General features: G+C 48.0%; 2 protein-coding genes across 2 annotated transcripts in view; one reads left to right on the plus strand and one right to left on the minus strand.

Moving 5' to 3' along the window:
- PIERCE1 (piercer of microtubule wall 1) overlaps positions 1-2,717 on the plus strand; it is a 19,176-nt gene extending 16,459 nt beyond the window's left edge. The window contains exons 2-3 of the mRNA XM_056539622.1: positions 943-1,021; positions 1,341-2,717. Coding sequence (XP_056395597.1) covers positions 943-1,021; positions 1,341-1,529 — 268 coding nt within the window. The 3' untranslated portion in view covers positions 1,530-2,717. The remainder of the gene's footprint in view (positions 1-942; positions 1,022-1,340) is intronic.
- The window catches only part of PPP1R26 (protein phosphatase 1 regulatory subunit 26), a 26,413-nt gene continuing 9,406 nt past the window's right edge, over positions 2,707-19,713 (minus strand). The window contains exons 3-5 of the mRNA XM_056539620.1: positions 7,327-7,435; positions 5,032-5,097; positions 2,707-4,210 (exon numbers count right to left, since the gene is read on the minus strand). Of these exons, the coding sequence (XP_056395595.1) occupies positions 5,056-5,097; positions 7,327-7,435 (151 nt within the window). The 3' untranslated portion in view covers positions 2,707-4,210; positions 5,032-5,055. The remainder of the gene's footprint in view (positions 4,211-5,031; positions 5,098-7,326; positions 7,436-19,713) is intronic.

A 19,713-nucleotide genomic window follows, 5' to 3' on the forward strand; every position in this document is an offset into this window, starting at 1 on the left:
GGGGGCACTTATAGGAGGAGGGGCACATACTTATAGGAGGGGGAGGGGCACATACTTATAGAGGGGGGGGGCACATACTTATAGAAGGGGGGGGGCACATACTTATAGAGGGGGGGCACATACTTATAGGAGGGGAGGGGGGGGCACATACTTATAGAGGGGGGGGCACATACTTATAGAGGGGGGGGCACATACTTATAGAGGGGGGGGGGCACATACTTATAGAGGGGGGGGCACATACTTATAGAGGGGGGGGCACATACTTATAGAGGGGGGGGGGGCGCACATACTTATAGAGGGGGGGGCCACATACTTATAGGAGGGGGGGGCACATACTTATAGGAGGGGGGGCACATACTTATAGGAGGGGGGGCACATACTTATAGGAGGGGGGGCACATACTTATAGGAGGGGGGGGCACATACTTATAGGAGGGGGGGGGGCACATACTTATAGGAGGGGGGGGGCACATACTTATAGGAGGGGGGGGCACATACTTATAGGAGGGGGGGCACATACTTATAGGAGGGGGGGGGCACATACTTATAGGAGGGGGGGGCACATACTTATAGGAGGGGGGGGGGGGCACATACTTATAGGAGGGGGGGGGGCACATACTTATAGGAGGGGGGGGCACATACTTATAGGAGGGGGGGGGGCACATACTTAAAGGAGGGGGGGCACATACTTAAAGGAGGGGGGCACATACTTATAGGAGGGGAGTGGGGGGGCACATACTTATAGGAGGGGGGGCACATACTTATAGGAGGGGGGGCACATACTTATAGGAGGGGGGCACATACTTATAGGAGGGGGGGGGCACATACTTAAAGGAGGGGGGGCACATACTTATAGAAGGGGAGTGGGGGGGGCACTTACTTATAGGAGGGGAGGGGTCAGCAGTGTGGCCCCTCCCATGTTGATGGTTTTTCTTATTGTCAGATCCAGGGCCCGGAATCCTCTGTACAGGACGACCAACCAGACGTACGGGAGCCGCCCGCCGACCGTCCACGAGATGCCGGTGAGACGCTGAGCGCTGCCATTATATCCGCTGTAGATATTGGGGGTCTCCAGTGTGGACCCCATAACACCCTGAGGGCCCCACCCCTGTGACAGCCATAGGATCCGTTACGGCCGCGTTCACACTGCAGCTTCATGGTCAGGAATCCTCGGTCCGTCCGCACTGCTGCCAAAGAACGCGGCTTCTATGGAGACGGAACGTCCGATTCCTCCAGCCCCCGTCATGCTGTAACATCCGCTGGGGGTTGTAGTCTTAGCCAGCGGTTGGGGGTGCGGTCTGACCACATCTTCGCTACATCTGTTTGTTTCTCCGTTTTCAGACGACATTTAATGGAGTCTCAGACAAGTTTTCAGAAGCCGCAATAAAGTGCGGAATGTTCCGGAACAACGGGCTGAACACCCACATAGAGAAGAGCTACGTGACCGGCACCGACAACCTCATCACCGCGCAGGATCACCTCAACTTCCATCGCAGCTACAACATGAACGGCCCCTCCCACAGCGCCTGATATACACCCTAGAGACTGCCCTGACCGGACAACTACTCCCAACATGTCTGCCCTCACCAGACAACTACTCCCAACATGTCTGCCCTCACCGGACAACTGCTCCCAACATGTCAACCCTGACCGGACAACTGCTCCCAACATGTCAACCCTGACCGGACAACTGCTCCCAACATGTCTGCCCTGACCGGACAACTACTCCCAACATGTCTGCCCTGAGACCGGACAACTACTCCCAACATGTCTGCCCTCACCAGACAACTACTCCCAACATGTCTGCCCTCACCGGACAACTACTCCCAACATGTCTGCCCTCACCGGACAACTACTCCCAACATGTCTGCCCTCACCGGACGACTACTCCCAACATGTCTGCCCTCACCGGACGACTACTCCCAACATGTCTGCCCTCACCGGACGACTACTCCCAACATGTCTGCCCTCACCGGACGACTACTCCCAACATGTCTGCCCTCACCGGACGACTACTCCCAACATGTCTGCCTTCACCGGACAACTACTCCCAACATGTCTGCCCTCACCGGACAACTACTCCCAACATGTCTGCCCTCACCGGACAACTGCTCCCAACATGTCAACCCTGACCGGACAACTGCTCCCAACATGTCTGCCCTGACCGGACAACTACTCCCAACATGTCTGCCCTGACCGGACAACTACTCCCAACATGTCTGCCCTCACCAGACAACTACTCCCAACATGTCTGCCCTCACCGGACAACTACTCCCAACATGTCTGCCCTCACCGGACAACTACTCCCAACATGTCTGCCCTCACCGGACGACTACTCCCAACATGTCTGCCCTCACCGGACGACTACTCCCAACATATCTGCCCTCACCGGACGACTACTCCCAACATATCTGCCCTCACCGGACGACTACTCCCAACATGTCTGCCCTCACCAGACTACTACTCCCAACATGTCTGCCCTCACCAGACAACTACTCCCAACATGTCTGCCTTTGCTTCCAGCGGGGTCTGTTGTGATCGCACACTGACTACGTACATTGCCGTGGTATATGTCGTCTCTATGTAAATCCGTGTTTCCCAACCAGGGTGCCTCCAGCTGTGCTGTCCGGGCATGCTGGGAGTTGTAGTTTTGCAACAGCTGGAGGCCCCCTGGTTGATGTAAATAAATACAAATCTGAATAAAACAACCGGATAAAACTTTATTGAGAACTTTTCTTATATAACACAAAGACCTTACAAATGTTTCACTCTGAACCGGAACATGAGTCTCAACGTCGCCCCCAGATACTGTGGTGTCGCCCCCACATTACGTGTCACTTGTCTAGTGGAGCATCTATGGCCCCCGGCTATGACATGTGGGGGCCCAAATCTTTATGTACGGCCACAGTCCATGGAGATAAATGGTCAGAAGAGCCGTCCCCTTCACCGACATGTCACACTCTGGGAGCTTAGGGCCACACGTGGTCAGGACCCGGGGCCCCGGCCCATCCTTACTGTATAAAACAAAGTATAGTGAGAAGTCAGAAGCCCCCGGGTCCTCCTGCTTCATAAGGCAATGGGGTAGGCCAGTGTTTCCCAACCAGGGTGCCTCCAGGTGTTGCAAAACTACAACTCCCAGCATGCTGGGAGTTGTAGTTCTGCAACAGCTAGAGGCACCCTTGTTGGGGAACACTGGGTAGGCACATGCTCCATGCGTTATCTATGGGAGCGCCGGAGACACTCCTGAGAATAGATGCTACGTTTTAGGAGGCGGGGGACCCCTTTAAAATCTATTTCAATTACTTCATTGACACGTAACCATTAATAACTCCACCTGAGGAGGGCGCTGCTGTCCTGGAGGGAACCTTACACCAGCAGTGAGGCTCCTGCATAACTACAACAACTGGGGGCACATTGATCGGGTAACCTGTAGGGTCGGTCGCCATGACGTCATACGCTTCCAGTCGACCGCGGCCTAAAAGATCCAAGATTGTTGATAAGATTTTCAGCAGACGTCACTTTACTGTCGCCCATCGCGGGGTTTGTGTTCATGTAACATAGATTTAAGATTCCTCAAGTCCTGAGGAGCGTCCACATACCAGGCCCGGAAACAACAACTGCTGCATGATCTTCTGGAGGAAACTAGAGTCACGACCACCAGCGACTGGAAGATTAACCGTGAAGAATGCCGGGGACCGGAAGATTAACCGTGAAGAATGCCGGGGACCGGAAGATTAACCGTGAAGAATGCCGGGGACCAGAAGATTAACCGTGAAGAATGCCGGGGACCGGAAGATTAACCGTGAAGAACGCCGGGGACCGGAAGATTAACCGTGGAGAACGCCGTGGACCGGAAGATTAACCGTGAAGAACGCCGGGGACCGGAAGATTAACCGTGAAGAACGCCGGGGACCGGAAGATTAACCGTGAAGAACGCCGTGGACCGGGAGATTAACCGTGAAGAACACCGGGGACCGGGAGATTAACCGTGAAGAATGCCGGGGACCGGGAGATTAACCGTGAAGAACGCCGGGGACCGGAAGATTAACCGTGAAGAACGCCGGGGACCGGAAGATTAACCGCGAAGAACGCCGGGGACCGGGAGATTAATCGTGAAGAACGCCGGGGACCGGGAGATTAACCGTGAAGAACGCCGGGGATCTGAGGAGAACGCTGCAGTGACACAACAACCATTCACCGTCTGAAGTGATCTGCAAGAAAAGAGAGAAAAATGTGAGGAGACTCTGCAAGAATAACAATTAATACACAACATGTCATTAACTGACTCTATTGTTCTCTGTTATCAGTCATGTCAGGAGGGGAGAGGTGACTGTAGGACAGGTGAATATATCTATTGTTCTGTTATCAGCCATGTCAAGAGGGGAGAGGTGACTGTAGGACAGGTGAATATATCTATTGTTCTGTTATCAGCCATGTCAGGAGAGGAGAGGTGACTGTAGGACAGGTGAATATATCTATTGTTCTGTTATCAGCCATGTCAGGAGGGGAGAGGTGACTGTAGGACAGGTGAATACATTCTATTGTTCTCTGTTATCAGTCATGTCAGGAGGGGAGAGGTGACTGTAGGACAGGTGAATATATCTATTGTTCTCTGTTATCAGCCATGTCAGGAGGGGAGAGGTGACTGTAGGACAGGTGAATATAATCTATTGTTCTCTGTTATCAGCCATGTCAGGAGAGGAGACTGTAGGACAGGTGAATATAATCTATTGTTCTCTATTATCAGTCATGTCAGGAGAGGGGACTATAATCAATAGAGAATAGATAATATTCACCTGTCCTACAGTCACCTCCCCCATCCTGACATGGCTGATAACAGAGAACAATAGATTATATTCACCTGTCCTACAGTCACCTCTCCCCTCCTGACATGGCTGATAACAGAGGACAATAGATTATATTCACCTGTCCTACAGTCACCTCTCCCCTCCTGACATGGCTGATAACAGAGATAACTCCCTCTGTACAGTGAATGGTAAGTGGGCAGGCTGGCAGTGTAGTGCGCCCTCACCTCTATGGTGCAGACATGACACAATCAGGGTCTCACACGGGTGTAGGGGGTTCTTGCTTTCAGCATCTAAAAAAATACAAAAGCAAAGGATGAATGATGGAGAAAAAAGGTCTGTACAGGCCCCAGGTGTGAAGAAGCTGCAATATAATAGACTGTATATACTGGACACCCCTATATATGTGTATATGATCCATATAATAGACTGTATATACTGGACACCCCTATATATGTGTATATGATCCATCTAATAGACTGTATATACTGGACACCCCTATATATGTGTATATGATCCATATAATAGACTGTATATACTGGACACCCCTATATATGTGTATATGATCCATATAACACTGTATATACTGAACACCCCTATATATGTGTATATGATCCATATAATAGACTGTATATACTGGACACCCCTATATATGTGTATATGATCCATATAATAGACTGTATATACTGGACACCCCTATATATGTGTATATGATCCATGTAATAGACTGTATATACTGGACACCCCTATATATGTGTATATGATCCATGTAATAGACTGTATATACTGGACACCCCTATATATGTGTATATGATCCATATAACACTGTATATACTGGACACCCCTATATATGTGTATATGATCCATATAACACTGTATATACTGGACACCCCTATATATGTGTATATGATCCATATAATAGACTGTATATACTGGACACCCCTATATATGTGTATATGATCCATATAACAGACTGTATATACTGGACACCACTATATATGTGTATATGATCCATGTAATAGACTGTATATACTGGACACCACTATATATGTGTATATGATCCATATAATAGACTGTATATACTGGACACCCCTATATATGTGTATATGATCCATATAACACTGTATATACTGGACACCCCTATATATGTGTATATGATCCATATAACAGACTGTATATACTGGACACCCCTATATATGAGTATATGATCCATATAATAGACTGTATATACTGGACACCCCTATATATGTGTATATGATCCATATAACACTGTATATACTGGACACCCCTATATATGTGTATATGATCCATATAATAGACTGTATATACTGGACACCACTATATATGTGTATATGATCCCTATAATAGACTGTATATACTGGACACCCCTATATATATGAGTATATGATCCATATAACACTGTATATACTGGACACCCCTATATATGTGTATATGATCCATATAACACTGTATATACTGGACACCCCTATATATGTGTATATGATCCATGTAATAGACTGTATATACTGGACACCACTATATATGTGTATATGATCCATATAATAGACTGTATATACTGGACACCCCTATATATGTGTATATGATGCATATAATAGACTGTATATACTGGACACCCTATATATGTGTATATGATCCATATAATAGACTGTATACACTGGACACCCCTATATATGTGTATATGATCCATATAACAGACTGTATATACTGGACACCACTATATATGTGTATATGATCCATATAACAGACTGTATATACTGGACACCCCTATATATGAGTATATGATCCATATAATAGACTGTATATACTGGACACCCCTATATATGTGTATATGATCCATATAACACTGTATATACTGGACACCCCTATATATGTGTATATGATCCATATAATAGACTGTATATACAGGACACCACTATATATGTGTATATGATCCATATAACAGACTGTATATACTGGACACCCCTATATATGTGTATATGATCCATATAACATACTGTATATACTGGACACCCCTATATATGTGTATATGATCCATATAATAGACTGTATATACTGGACACCCCTATATATGTGTATATGATCCATATAACACTGCATATACTGGACACCCCTATATATGATACATATAATAGACTGTATACACTGGACACCCCTATATATGATCCATATAATAGACTGTATATACTGGACACCCCTATATATGTGTATATGATCCCTATAATAGACTGTATATACTGGACACCCCTATATATATGAGTATATGATCCATATAACACTGTATATACTGGACACCCCTATATATGTGTATATGATCCATATAACACTGTATATACTGGACACCGCTATATATGATACATATAATAGACTGTATACACTGGACACCCCTATATATGATCCATATAATAGACTGTATATACTGGACACCACTATATATGAGTATATGATCCATATAATTGACTGTATCACCCCTATATACGAGTATGATTCCGGAGGGAATATACCTGCGCTATGACTTGCTCGGCTCTTCTGCGCAGGTGCTGGCGTTTACAGATACCCTCAGGGCTCAAGGATATGTAGAGCGGCACCGACCATCCTGGGTCTATAATGGGGCTGGAGAGAACAGCGAGAGATCAGATGTCCGTCCTTATAGGGGAACGGAGTGTCAGCTTATATTCCCGGCCTTCTCTCTACATACCAGTGCAGGTTAATCATTGGAGCCAAGTACATTGTTTCCTGTTGTCAGCCATTCTGAGCACAGTGCCACACCTGTCCACAGGTTACATGTGGTATCGCAACTCCTTCCATAGAGCTCAGCTGCAATACCAGACATAACCCTGAGAGGTGTGGTGCTGTTTATAGGGGAAAGCTGCTAAGTATTAGTGATCCTGTCAACTCCTTCACTATACAGCAACCTTTACCCCTTAAGTAAATGCCCCCCTGAAATTTTCTGTATAAAAGCTCCAAATAAAAACATAACATTCTGCACCACTAGGGGGAGCTCACTGCGTACAGCTTATACATTGCACACAATAATAATACAGTACACAGAGAGCTGCCCCTAGTGGTGGCTGAAGGTAGCACAATGTTCTCATAACTCTACAGCTACAGATTGTGTTGCAGATTGAGGCAGAGGAATCCCGCTTTATATTGCTGACTTGACAATTATATTGGGAATCTCCAGCATGTGAAGTCTGATCTGTTTGTTTTACATCACCAATAAACAGTATAAATAATTCTTTAACAACAAAAAAACTGATCAAATATGGATGAGGGTTAAAGTCCCGGAATGAGAGGTGGAGGGCAAAGGTCCCAGTGTGTAGAGGTCCTGGTGTGGAGGGGAAGAGGTCCCGATGCGGAGGTTTAGGGGTCCCAATCCGGAGGGGTAGAGTTCCCGGTGCGGAGGGGAAGAGGTCCCGGTACTGAGGGGTAGAAGTCCCGGTGCTGAGGGGTAGAGGTCCCGGGGTGGCAGCCCGCTCCCAGTTACCTCCAGTGTGACAGCCTCCTCCCAGTTACCTCCAGTGTGACGGCCCGCTCCCAGTTACCTCCAGTGTGACGGCCCGCTCCCAGTTACCTCCAGTGTGACGGCCCGCTCCCAGTTACCTCCAGTGTGACGGCCCCCTCCCAGTTACCTCCAGTGTGACGGCCCCCTCCCAGTTACCTCCAGTGTGACGGCCCCCTCCCAGTTACCTCCAGTGTGACGGCCCCCTCCCAGTTACCTCCAGTGTGACGGCCTCCTCCCAGTTACCTCCAGTGTGACGGCCTCCTCCCAGTTACCTCCAGTGTGACGGCCTCCTCCCAGTTACCTCCAGTGTGACGGCCTCCTCCCAGTTACCTCCAGTGTGACGGCCTCCTCCCAGTTACCTCCAGTGTGACGGCCCCCTCCCAGTTACCTCCAGTGTGACGGCCCGCTCCCAGTTACCTCCAGTGTGACGGCCCGCTCCCAGTTACCTCCAGTGTGACGGCCCGCTCCCAGTTACCTCCAGTGTGACGGCCCGCGCCCAGTTAACTCCAGTGTGACGGCCCGCTCCCAGTTACCTCCAGTGTGACGGCCCGCTCCCAGTTACCTCCAGTGTGACGGCCCCCTCCCAGTTACCTCCAGTGTGACGGCCCCCTCCCAGTTACCTCCAGTGTGACGGCCCCCTCCCAGTTACCTCCAGTGTGACGGCCCCCTCCCAGTTACCTCCAGTGTGACGGCCCCCTCCCAGTTACCTCCAGTGTGACGGCCCCCTCCCAGTTACCTCCAGTGTGACGGCCTCCTCCCAGTTACCTCCAGTGTGACGGCCTCCTCCCAGTTACCTCCAGTGTGACGGCCTCCTCCCAGTTACCTCCAGTGTGACGGCCTCCTCCCAGTTACCTCCAGTGTGACGGCCCGCTCCCAGTTACCTCCAGTGTGACGGCCCGCTCCCAGTTACCTCCAGTGTGACGGCCCGCTCCCAGTTACCTCCAGTGTGACGGCCCGCTCCCAGTTACCTCCAGTGTGACGGCCCGCTCCCAGTTACCTCCAGTGTGACGGCCCGCTCCCAGTTACCTCCAGTGTGACGGCCCGCTCCCAGTTACCTCCAGTGTGACAGCCTCCTCCCAGTTACCTCCAGTGTGACAGCCTCCTCCCAGTTACCTCCAGTGTGACAGCCCACTCCCAGTTACCTCCAGTGTGACAGCCTATGAGGCTATGAGTCTCACCCAAATTGGCTAACATGTTGCCGGCCTCACCTTAATGCTGCCTAGAAAGTGATCAAGGAGCATTAAATGTGGAGTTCACACTTGAGAAAGGCCGGGTTCACACCACGTTTTTGCAAACAGTTCCTGTATCAGGTTTTTGATAAAAAAAAACGGATTCCTCAAAACCTGACTAAACTGTATCAAAACGTGTGTACGAATTTTAATCTGCATATGGTTTGAAAAATGATTTCCGGTTGCATCCGTTTTTTCAGAAAAAAAAACGAATACGTTTTGAACTTTTCATTCCATTATGAATAAAGTTTCAGTTGTATGATTGAAATTCCAAGAAAAAAAAAAACTGTGCAAAGTCAAAAACTGTATGGTGAAAACTGGATGGAACCGGTTCCCTTAACTCCCATGTTTTAAAAAAAACATATATGGTTTTTCACCCGGACCAAAGACTATGATAGGCCACCGTTCTCTGTAAAAAAAAAAAAAACTGTATGGTTTGATAAACAGAGACAACCGTATACATTATGGTGCAGACAGTATGCTGAAACCGTATACATTATGGTGCAGACAGTATGCTGAAACCGTATACATTATGGTGCAGACAGTATGCTGAAACCGTATACATTATGGTGCAGACAGTATGCTGAAAGCGTATACATTATGGTGCAGACAGTATGCTGAAACCGTATACATTATGGTGCAGACAGTATGCTGAAACCGTATACATTATGGTGCAGACAGTATGCTGAAACCGTATAGCAAAATCGTGGTGTGAACCCACCCAAACCTTGGCGTTGGTGCGGTCTCAGGTACGTCCTTCATATAAGGATATACTGGATAATGTCTCTATTATAACATCAGTGTAGAGGGATAATGTGACTGTATACATCCACCACAGCAGGGACCCGTATTCCTGTATTATTCTTACATCCGCACCGTCTATTGTGGACTTCCGCTGCAGGCGCCCCCCATTGTATGCATCTTTATGATGGGGATCCCCCCAGTATATATGCACAATTGTACAACTGCACATGGGGTTGAGCACCTCCTTCCATCTGAGAACACGTTATTTCTTCTTCTTGTTTAAAATTTGGCATGGACATAAGTATTCACACCCAGGCATGCTGGGAGTTGTAGTTTTGAGACAGCTGGAAGTCTAAATGAACTAATGGAACTAAACCCCAAAATTACCGTAAAAAATTTGTAAAAATTTAAAATGTTAAGAAATTCTGTGGATGCATTTAAAATGTCCTCCATCACATCTCCACAGCGGCGCTCACCCAGCTCTCCCAGTGTCCTGAATGGTTAATTTTAGGGATTTAATGGAACAATTCTCATTCAGATCTACAGGGAGTATGAGTGCGGCACGAAGAGGGCATGAGATGGGTGTAAATCTCCGGCCGGCACCTGGTGAAAGATTTCATTTGGGTTCAGCTCCACTTGTAAGAAATCGCAACACGTCACGTTTCCCTTATACTCCAGAGCTGTACTCACTATTCTGCTGGTGAGGTCACTGTGTATATACATTACATTACTTATCCTGTACTGATCCTGAGTTATATCCTGTATTATACTCCAGAGCTGTACTCACTATTCTGCTGGTGAGATCACTGTGTACATACATTACATTACTTATCCTGTACTGATCCTGAGTTATATCCTGTATTATACTCCAGAGCTGTATTCACTATTCTGCTGGTGAGATCACTGTGTACATACATTACATTACTTATCCTGTACTGATCCTGAGTTATATCCTGTATTATACTCCAGAGCTGTACTCACTATTCTGCTGGTGAGGTCACTGTGTATATACATTACATTACTTATCCTGCACTGATCCTGAGTTATATCCTGTATTATACTCCAGAGCTGCACTCACTATTCTGCTGGTGAGGTCACTGTGTATATACATTACATTACTTATCCTGTACTGATCCTGAGTTATATCCTGTATTATACTCCAGAGCTGCACTCACTATTCTGCTGGTGAGGTCACTGTGTATATACATTACATTACTTATCCTGTACTGATCCTGAGTTATATCCTGTATTATACTCCAGAGCTGCACTCACTATTCTGCTGGTGAGGTCACTGTGTATATACATTACATTACTTATCCTGTACTGATCCTGAGTTATATCCTGTATTATACTCCAGAGCTGCACTCACTATTCTGCTGGTGAGGTCACTGTGTATATACATTACATTACTTATCCTGTACTGATCCTGAGTTATATCCTGTATTATACTCCAGAGCTGTACTCACTATTCTGCTGGTGGGGTCATTGTGTACATACATTACATTACTTATCCTGTACTGATCCTGAGTTATATCCTGTATTATACTCCAGAGCTGTACTCACTATTCTGCTGGTGAGATCACTGTTTACATACATTACATTACTTATCCTGTACTGATCCTAAGTTATATCCTGTATTATACTCCAGAGCTGTACTCACTATTCTGCTGGTGAGGTCACTGTGTACATACATTACATTACTTATCCTGTACTGATCCTGAGTTATATCCTGTATTATACTCCAGAGCTGTACTCACTATTCTGCTGGTGAGGTCACTGTGTCCATACATTACATTACTTATCCTGTATTATATTCCAGAGCTGCACTCACTATTCTGCTGGTGAGGGGATAACAAGCTGGGTCTGACCACCATGATGTTGGGCCCCCAGTCTTCCGGTAGAATACATAGATTACAGGATCAGTACAGGTCGTTCTCACATCTGATCCGTTCCCAAGTAGATGAAAACTTCTGCTTAGAAATCGGCTGCCGCTCCTGTTGTCTAGAACCGGATCCTGCTTCACCGCACGGACTGCAAAAACTCCTCTGCGGGAAATCAAATTCCGGACTTCAAAAACAAAAACATTCTGGGAGTAATGGGACTCCACCTGAAATCCGCAAAATTTAAAGACAGGTCTTTAACCCTTAAGGACTGGGCCGATTTTCATTGTTGCACTTTAATATTTTCCTCCTCGCCCTATTAGGGGCTTATTATTGGGGGAACAATTGTACTTTGTAATGTCTGTTCATTTATTCATAACATATGCTGCAAAACGGAGGTGAAATTGAACAAAAAAGTTATTTTGAAGATGTTTTTTTTGCCATTCACTGTGCGGTCTAACTAACCTGTTATGATACTGTAGGTGAGCGCGATTAAAACCGTACCCAATCTGTATAGTTTGCATTATGTTTTACTAAGTTAAAAAAATTCTAACTTTTTAGAAAAAGAAAATACCGTATATACTCGAGTATAAGCCGAGGCCCCTAATTTCACCCCAAAAACCCAGGAAAAGTTATTGACTCGACTATAAGCCTAGGGTGGGAAATACATCATCCCCCCATGTAATCATCCAGATCCCCGTCATCATCCCCCCCCTTCATCATCACCGCCTGTCAATGCCTTCATCAGTGGTTTTCAACCTGCGGACCTCTAGATGTTACAAAACTACAACCCCCAGCATGCCCGGACAGCCAACGGCTGTCTGGGCATGCTGGGAGTTGTAGTTTTGAAACCTCTGGAGGTCCGCAGGTTGAAGACCACTGCGGCCTTCATCATCATCCCCCCCCCCCCCCCCCTTCATCATCATCCCCCCCCCTCATCATCATCACCGCCTGTTAATCCCTTTATCAGTGGTCTTCAACCTGCGGACCTCCAGATGTTGGAAAACTACAACTCCCAGCATACCCGGACAGCTATCGGCTGTCTGGGCATGCTGGGAGTTGTAGTTTTGAAACCTCTGGAGGTCCACAGGTTGAAGACCACTGATGAAGGGATTGACAGGTGATTATGATCACTTCGGCCTTCGTCATTATCCAGCCCCCCCACCTTTTTGTTTTGTACTCACCTCCCCTTGGCAGGAAGTTAGGCTGAGCTGGTCCTAGTGATGTTGCCTTGACGACGACGCACAGGGACATTGCGCATGAAGAGGGCCCTCCGGTGAAAATGGACAGCCCGGAATGAGCATCCCTCCCCACCGGACGGTCCCTGCAGCATAGATGGCCCGGACCAGTTCACCCTAACTTCCCGCCCTGGGGGGGGGGGGGGGCTTGAGAACAAAACAAAAGAGGGGGGGGGGGGGGCCTGGATGATGACGAAGGCCGAAGTGGTCTTCAACCTGCGGACCTCCAGAGGTTTCAAAACTACAACACCCCAGTTTTATAACATCTGGAGGTCCGCAGGTTGAAGACCACTGAGAAGGGATTGACAGGGGGAGAGATCACTCGAGTATAAGCCGAGGGGGACGTTTTCAACACGAAAAATAGTGCTGAAAAACTCGACTTATACTCGAGTATATACGGTAATTGAATTTTTTTTTATTGCCATTTTCTGACCGCTTTAACTTCTTTTTTGTTTACCGGGCTATATGAGGGCCAGTTTTTTTGCTCCGTTATCTGTAGTTTTTAGCATTACCATTGTAGTATTTATCAGACTTTTTGATCGCTTTTTACTTTTTTTCTGGGGTATGATGTGATAAAAAAAAAAATACGCAATTCTGAGGTTTGGTAATTTGCATCGTTTACACCCTTCACCGTACAGATTAATGTTTTATTTTAATAGTTCAGACAATTACCGTATTTATCGGGGTATACCACGCACCGGCCTATAACACGCACCCTCATTTTACCACGGATATTTGGCTAAAAAAAGTTTTTTACCCAAATATCCATGAAAAAATGAGGGTGCATGTGTGCGCATGTATACCCCGATATACCCCCAGGAAAGGCAGGGGGAGAGAGGCCGTCGCTGCCCGCTTCTCTCCCCCTGCCTTTCCTGGGGTCTAGAGCGCTGCTGTCGGCCCTTCTCACCCCCTGGTTAGTGGCGCCGCTGCCCGTTCTGTCCCCCTGACTATCGGTGCCGGCGCCGATAGCCAGGGGGAGAGAAGCGGCGCCGACAGCCAGGGGGAGAGAAGGGGCAGCGGCACCCATTGCCGGCGCCGCTGCCCCGTTGCCTCCCCCCATCCCCAGTGGCATAATTACCTGAGTCGGGTCCGCGCTGCTGCAGGCCTCCGTCGTGCGTCCCCAGCGTCGTTGCTATGCACGGCGCGCCGTTCAGCGCATAGCAATGACGCCGGGGACGCACGACGGAGGCCTGGAGCAGCGGAGCAGCGCGGACCGGACTCAGGTAATTATGCCACCGGGGATGGGGGGAGGCAACGGTGCAGCGGCGCCGGCAATGGGTGCCGCTGCCCCTTCTCTCCCCCTCATTGTCGGCGCCGCTTCTCTCCCCCTGGCTATCGGCGCCGGCACCGATAGTCAGGGGGACAGAACGGGCAGCGGCGCCGATAACCAGGGGGTGAAAAGGGCCGACAGCAGCGCTCTAGACCCCAGGAAAGGCAGGGGGAGAGAAGCGGGCAGCGACTGCCTCTCTCCCCCTGCCTTTCCTGGGGGTGTATCGGCGTATAACACGCACACAGACTTTAGGCTAAAAATTTTAGCCTAAAAAGTGCGTGTTATACGCCGATAAATACGGTACATATGCAGCATTACCAAATATGTTTATATTATGCTTATATATTTTTTATATGGAATTTGGGAAAAAGGGAATTATTTAAATTTATTATATGGAAGGGGTTAATGGGTATTTTTTAAAACTTTTTTTTTTTTTTTAACACTTTATTACCGCCTTAGGGAGCTTTTAGGAGGAATCATTAGATTCCCCATACAGATCAATGTAGTTCCATAGAACCCCATTGACCAGTGTGCTCTGCACTCGGTTGATAAAGTCTGATCCAGCAGGATCCGCAGTGGTCACAGGAGAGGCAAGCCTTCCGGCTACCTCAGAAGTGGATCGATTCCCCGCGATTGCGCTACGGAGGGGCGATCCACTCCACTGGCCCACCAGGGAATGTTTAAAAGGTTCCTTTAGGCGCCGCTGTCAGCTTTGACAGCGGCAATCTTAAGGGTTAAAGGGGTACTCCGGTGGAACACATTTATATTTAAATCAACTGGTGCCAGTTAAATAGATTTGTAAATTAATTCTATTTAAAAGTCATAATCCTTCCAGTACTTATCAGCTGCTGTATGATAGGAAATTCAAAAAGAAAAGAACTTTCTCTTTCTGTATGACCACAGTGCTCTCTGCTGACACCTCTGTCCATGTCAGGAACTGTCCAGAGTAGGAGCAAATCCCCATAGCAAACCTCTCCTGCTCTGGATAGTTCCTGACATGGACAGAGGTGGCAGCAGAGAGCACTGTGGTCAGAAAAGCAAATTCAAAAAGAAAAGAACTTCCTCTGTTTCATACAGCAGCTGATAAGTATTGGAAGGATTAAGACTTTTAAATAGAAGTAAATAAAAAATCTGTTCTGGCACAGGAGTACCCCTTTAATAGCCGTCCGCAGCATGTCGGCTATCAACGAAACCCTCAGCTACAGGAATCAGCTAAGGGCCCCCGGTATGGGGCGGGCACGAGTCGGGCGCACATGCCATGCACTGCTAACGGCACAAGGATGTGTATAGGCGTCCTTGGTCATTAACAGGTTAGATCTAGTGGGATCCCACTGAACATAATGGGTAGTAAACGTGACCTCAGGAAGCCACAGAGCGCGGTGTACAGCTGTTTCCAGCGCTTCCCATAGACCATTGTACAGAAGAATGGGGTCCCTGTTCTGGAGATCTGAGGGGAACCCTGCAGTCGGACCCCCACGATCAGTTACTATAACTTTGTCAGATGCCTTTACGCATTTTGCACGTTTCCCTAGATGCTGCGTTTTGAGACCGTTTCCCGCACGGACTGTGACAGTAAAGTGACAGTAATGGGGTGTAGTCACAGAGCAGATGATTTACTTAGGTTACTTTGTGGGTTTTAATTCCCTACAATTTTTTCCCCACGGTATTTACTAAGGTTTCCCTACACTTTGCACTTTTCCCTACATTTTGCTTTTTTTACACCTGCTCTGATCTGTCGGGTTTTTCTCGGCTCAAATCCACCACATTTTATGTGGAAACCTCAGTAAATATGTTGTTTTTTTGGGGGGAAAATGTTGGGAACACGCCCGTTTTGGTAGCCCCACCCCCTTTCCCCAGACAGCCCCACCCCCTTTTCGGGTTCTCTCAGTAAAATTAAGAGTAAGTCTGGTTTTTCTCAATTCTGGCGCAGACAGACAGGCCCTCACTTACTACTGCAAACCCGACATATGTCTGTACTCTTGTAGAGCAGTGTTTCCCAACCAGCGTGCCTCCAGCTGTTGCAAAACTACAACTCCCAGCATGCCAAAGGCTGTCCGGACATGCTAGGAGTTATAGTTTTGCAGCAGCTGGATTGCTGTAAGTTGGACACCTAAGCCTTAAACCAATGTTTCCCAATCAGGGTGCCTCCAGCTGTTGCAAAACTACAACTTCCAGCATGCGCGGACAGCCATCGGCTGTCCGGGCATGCTGGGAGTTGTAGTTTTGCGACAGCTGGAGGCACCCCGGTTGGGATACACTGTTGTAGGACCATGGAGGTCAGTGTCCCCCAAGTTATGCCTCTCATGCGGTTGCAAGACTACAACTCCCAAAATGTCCTGGCGGCCCTCGGCTTCAACTCCTGGAGGAGTGTTCCCCAATCCGTGATTCTTCAAGTGTTACAAAACTAAAACTCCCAGCATGCCCTGACACTTGGAATATGAACAGCTAAACAACAAGGCCTTACAGACAGCGCCACCTGCAGGTTACAGAAAGATGAAAAGCAATAAACAAAGTCCTTCAGCTTCACGGAACAGAATTCGGAACGCCAAGTGTTTTGTATTTTTAGTCTTTTTTTTTTTTCTCAAGAAAAGGAGAAAGTTTTGTTTTTACATCATTTACAAAATCTACAGAATAGAAGGTGAAGACATCGCAGGATGCAAACAGAAAGCCCCGACATAGACATTGCAGACCCCCCGGGACAGCACGAAAGGAACGGAAAATCCTAAAAACAACATTACAAGAAATAAAACAATCGTATTAAAATGAGGAGTGCAAATAAATCCTTCAAGTGCCAAACGGGCTAAAAACCTACACAATGTAGAAACACTAAACAGAAGTATTTACATTGTATCAAATCTCACAAATTAAGATTTTGGAATGTTCACAGGATGGGGGGTGGGGAGGCGGAGACTAGAGGGGCCCCGACCCTGCAGATGACAGACTTCAGATCCCACAGGTCACTATAACACATGGCAGTAATTACCTCCAGGGGGCGCTAGCACCTGACCGATTCCTCCTCTTATTCCTGGGGGTTTATAGGATTTCTCCAGTACGGCTCCTATTTTAGGACATCGTCAGTCGCCAACCGTAATTCCGTCCGTTGTCAGACGAAAAAGCGTCCCGCCTCCTCCCTCACTCCAATCACCGTCATCCTTCAGCCACAACTCCCTCTCCCAAAACGCTGTCATGCCTCAGAAGATTCTCCCTCAGACAACTTCCTGCCGCATAGCAGAGGAGACGCTGTGAAACTTGCACGTGTACTACAGAGTCTGTATAGCAGAGCCGACATTGAATAGCGTGTACAGCAGAGCCCGTATAGCCAACACTGACTCTGCTCTACTACACGGCAGGAAGGTTTTTCGTCTGAGGGATGATGGAGTTTCGGATGACGGAGTTGCGGCTGATGCCTGACGGAGGCGGGATGCTGTTTGGCCTGACTCGGGCTGGAGTTACAGCTGACAACTGCCGATATCCTAAAATGGAGGCCGTACTCCAGCTTAGCTGTGAAGGGAACCTGTCACCTAGAAATTGTTGACGTGTTATACAGCAATGTCTGCATGGAGAGTAACTGTCTGTATATAGCGTCTCCATGGTGACAATACTGGGCGAACCCCTTGTAAAATCCTGCGCAGAATTTCACTAGAACTTGGAGAGTTCTGGTTTTTTCATCATCGAGAGAGGAGGCAGTGAAAGTGAGTGGGAGAGGTGTCACAGGATAGGGAATATCTGATCGCTGGGGGTCCGACTGCTGGGAGCCCCTGTGATCTCCTGCGCGGCGCCTCAGCTCCCCCACAGACATGCATAGAGGGGGGATGTCAACCACGGCTTCGTGAAGGGTCGACACAGTTCTGTGAATGGGGAAAGCCAGGGTGCCTGGCAGAAGATCGTGGGGGTCTCAGCAGACGGACCCTACCCTGGCGATCAGTTATCCTCTCTCCTGTGGGAAGGGGATAAGTTGTTCAGTACCATAGTACCCCTTTAATGCCGGGGCCACACCTCTATGGCTCTTCAAATCTGCATGTTTTTAGTACTGAAGCCATGAAGAAGCAGACAGACACCAATACTCTGCAAACATTAATGCCTGTGTCAGCAGATTCTAGGTTACACTTTATAGCTTTCCGCTATTATCGAGGTGCCGGCTGATCCATGCACTACTCTCTAACATCCCGATGTAGCAGAGCTCTGCAGTAGTCCCTGCTGCCATACATGGGCGATGCTTATACTATAGGATGCAGATGTAAAGATTTTCAGATCACTCTTAAAGGTGCACTCCGTCCCTAGACATCTTATCCCCTATCCAAAGGACATTGTTGGACCCCCCCGCGATCTCGGCTGCGGCACACCAGACACCCGGTGCACAAAGCGGGGCAGAGGCTCGTGATGTCACAGTCACGCCCCACTTGTGACGTCACAACCATGCCCCCTCAATGAAAGTCCATGGGAGGGGGTGTGACGGCCGTCACGCCCCCTCCCATAGGCTTGCATTGAGGGGATAACCAACATAGGGGATAAGATGTCTAGGGGTGGAGTACCCCTTTAAGGCCCCCCTACACGCTCTCAGCGGGACCACTCGCTTGATCTTTTGTTTTCCCTTTCTCTCCACCTTCAGGAAAGATAATGGAAGATAATGTAATTCCCCATAGCAAACCTGTCCGCAGGAAAACAAATAAGCCCACAATTAGATGGGGCTTGTCAGCAGGATTTCGGGCATACCCTTTTATTTTTATTTGAATAGTCCTTTCCAGTGCCAGAATATAAGGCTTTTTGTATGTACAGGAAGCCTAAGTGCCGAGGGGGCGTTCCCCAGGCCAGGAAAGTCCAAGCCGTATGCTTTCTATCACTGCTCATCTACCGTCTCCAATTGACATTGCCTGTAAAGAGCACATGGGTTGGACTCTTGCCAGGCTGGGGAACTCCCCCTGGGCACTTTGGCCTTATTTATATAAAAAAAAAAAAAAAACTCTCGGTGCTAGTAAGGACTATTGGAATACAACCCGAATAACCAGCCCTATGCAGCCATTATTT

The sequence above is a fragment of the Hyla sarda genome, chromosome 9 (genome assembly GCF_029499605.1).
Source record: "Hyla sarda isolate aHylSar1 chromosome 9, aHylSar1.hap1, whole genome shotgun sequence".
NCBI lineage: Eukaryota > Metazoa > Chordata > Amphibia > Anura > Hylidae > Hyla > Hyla sarda.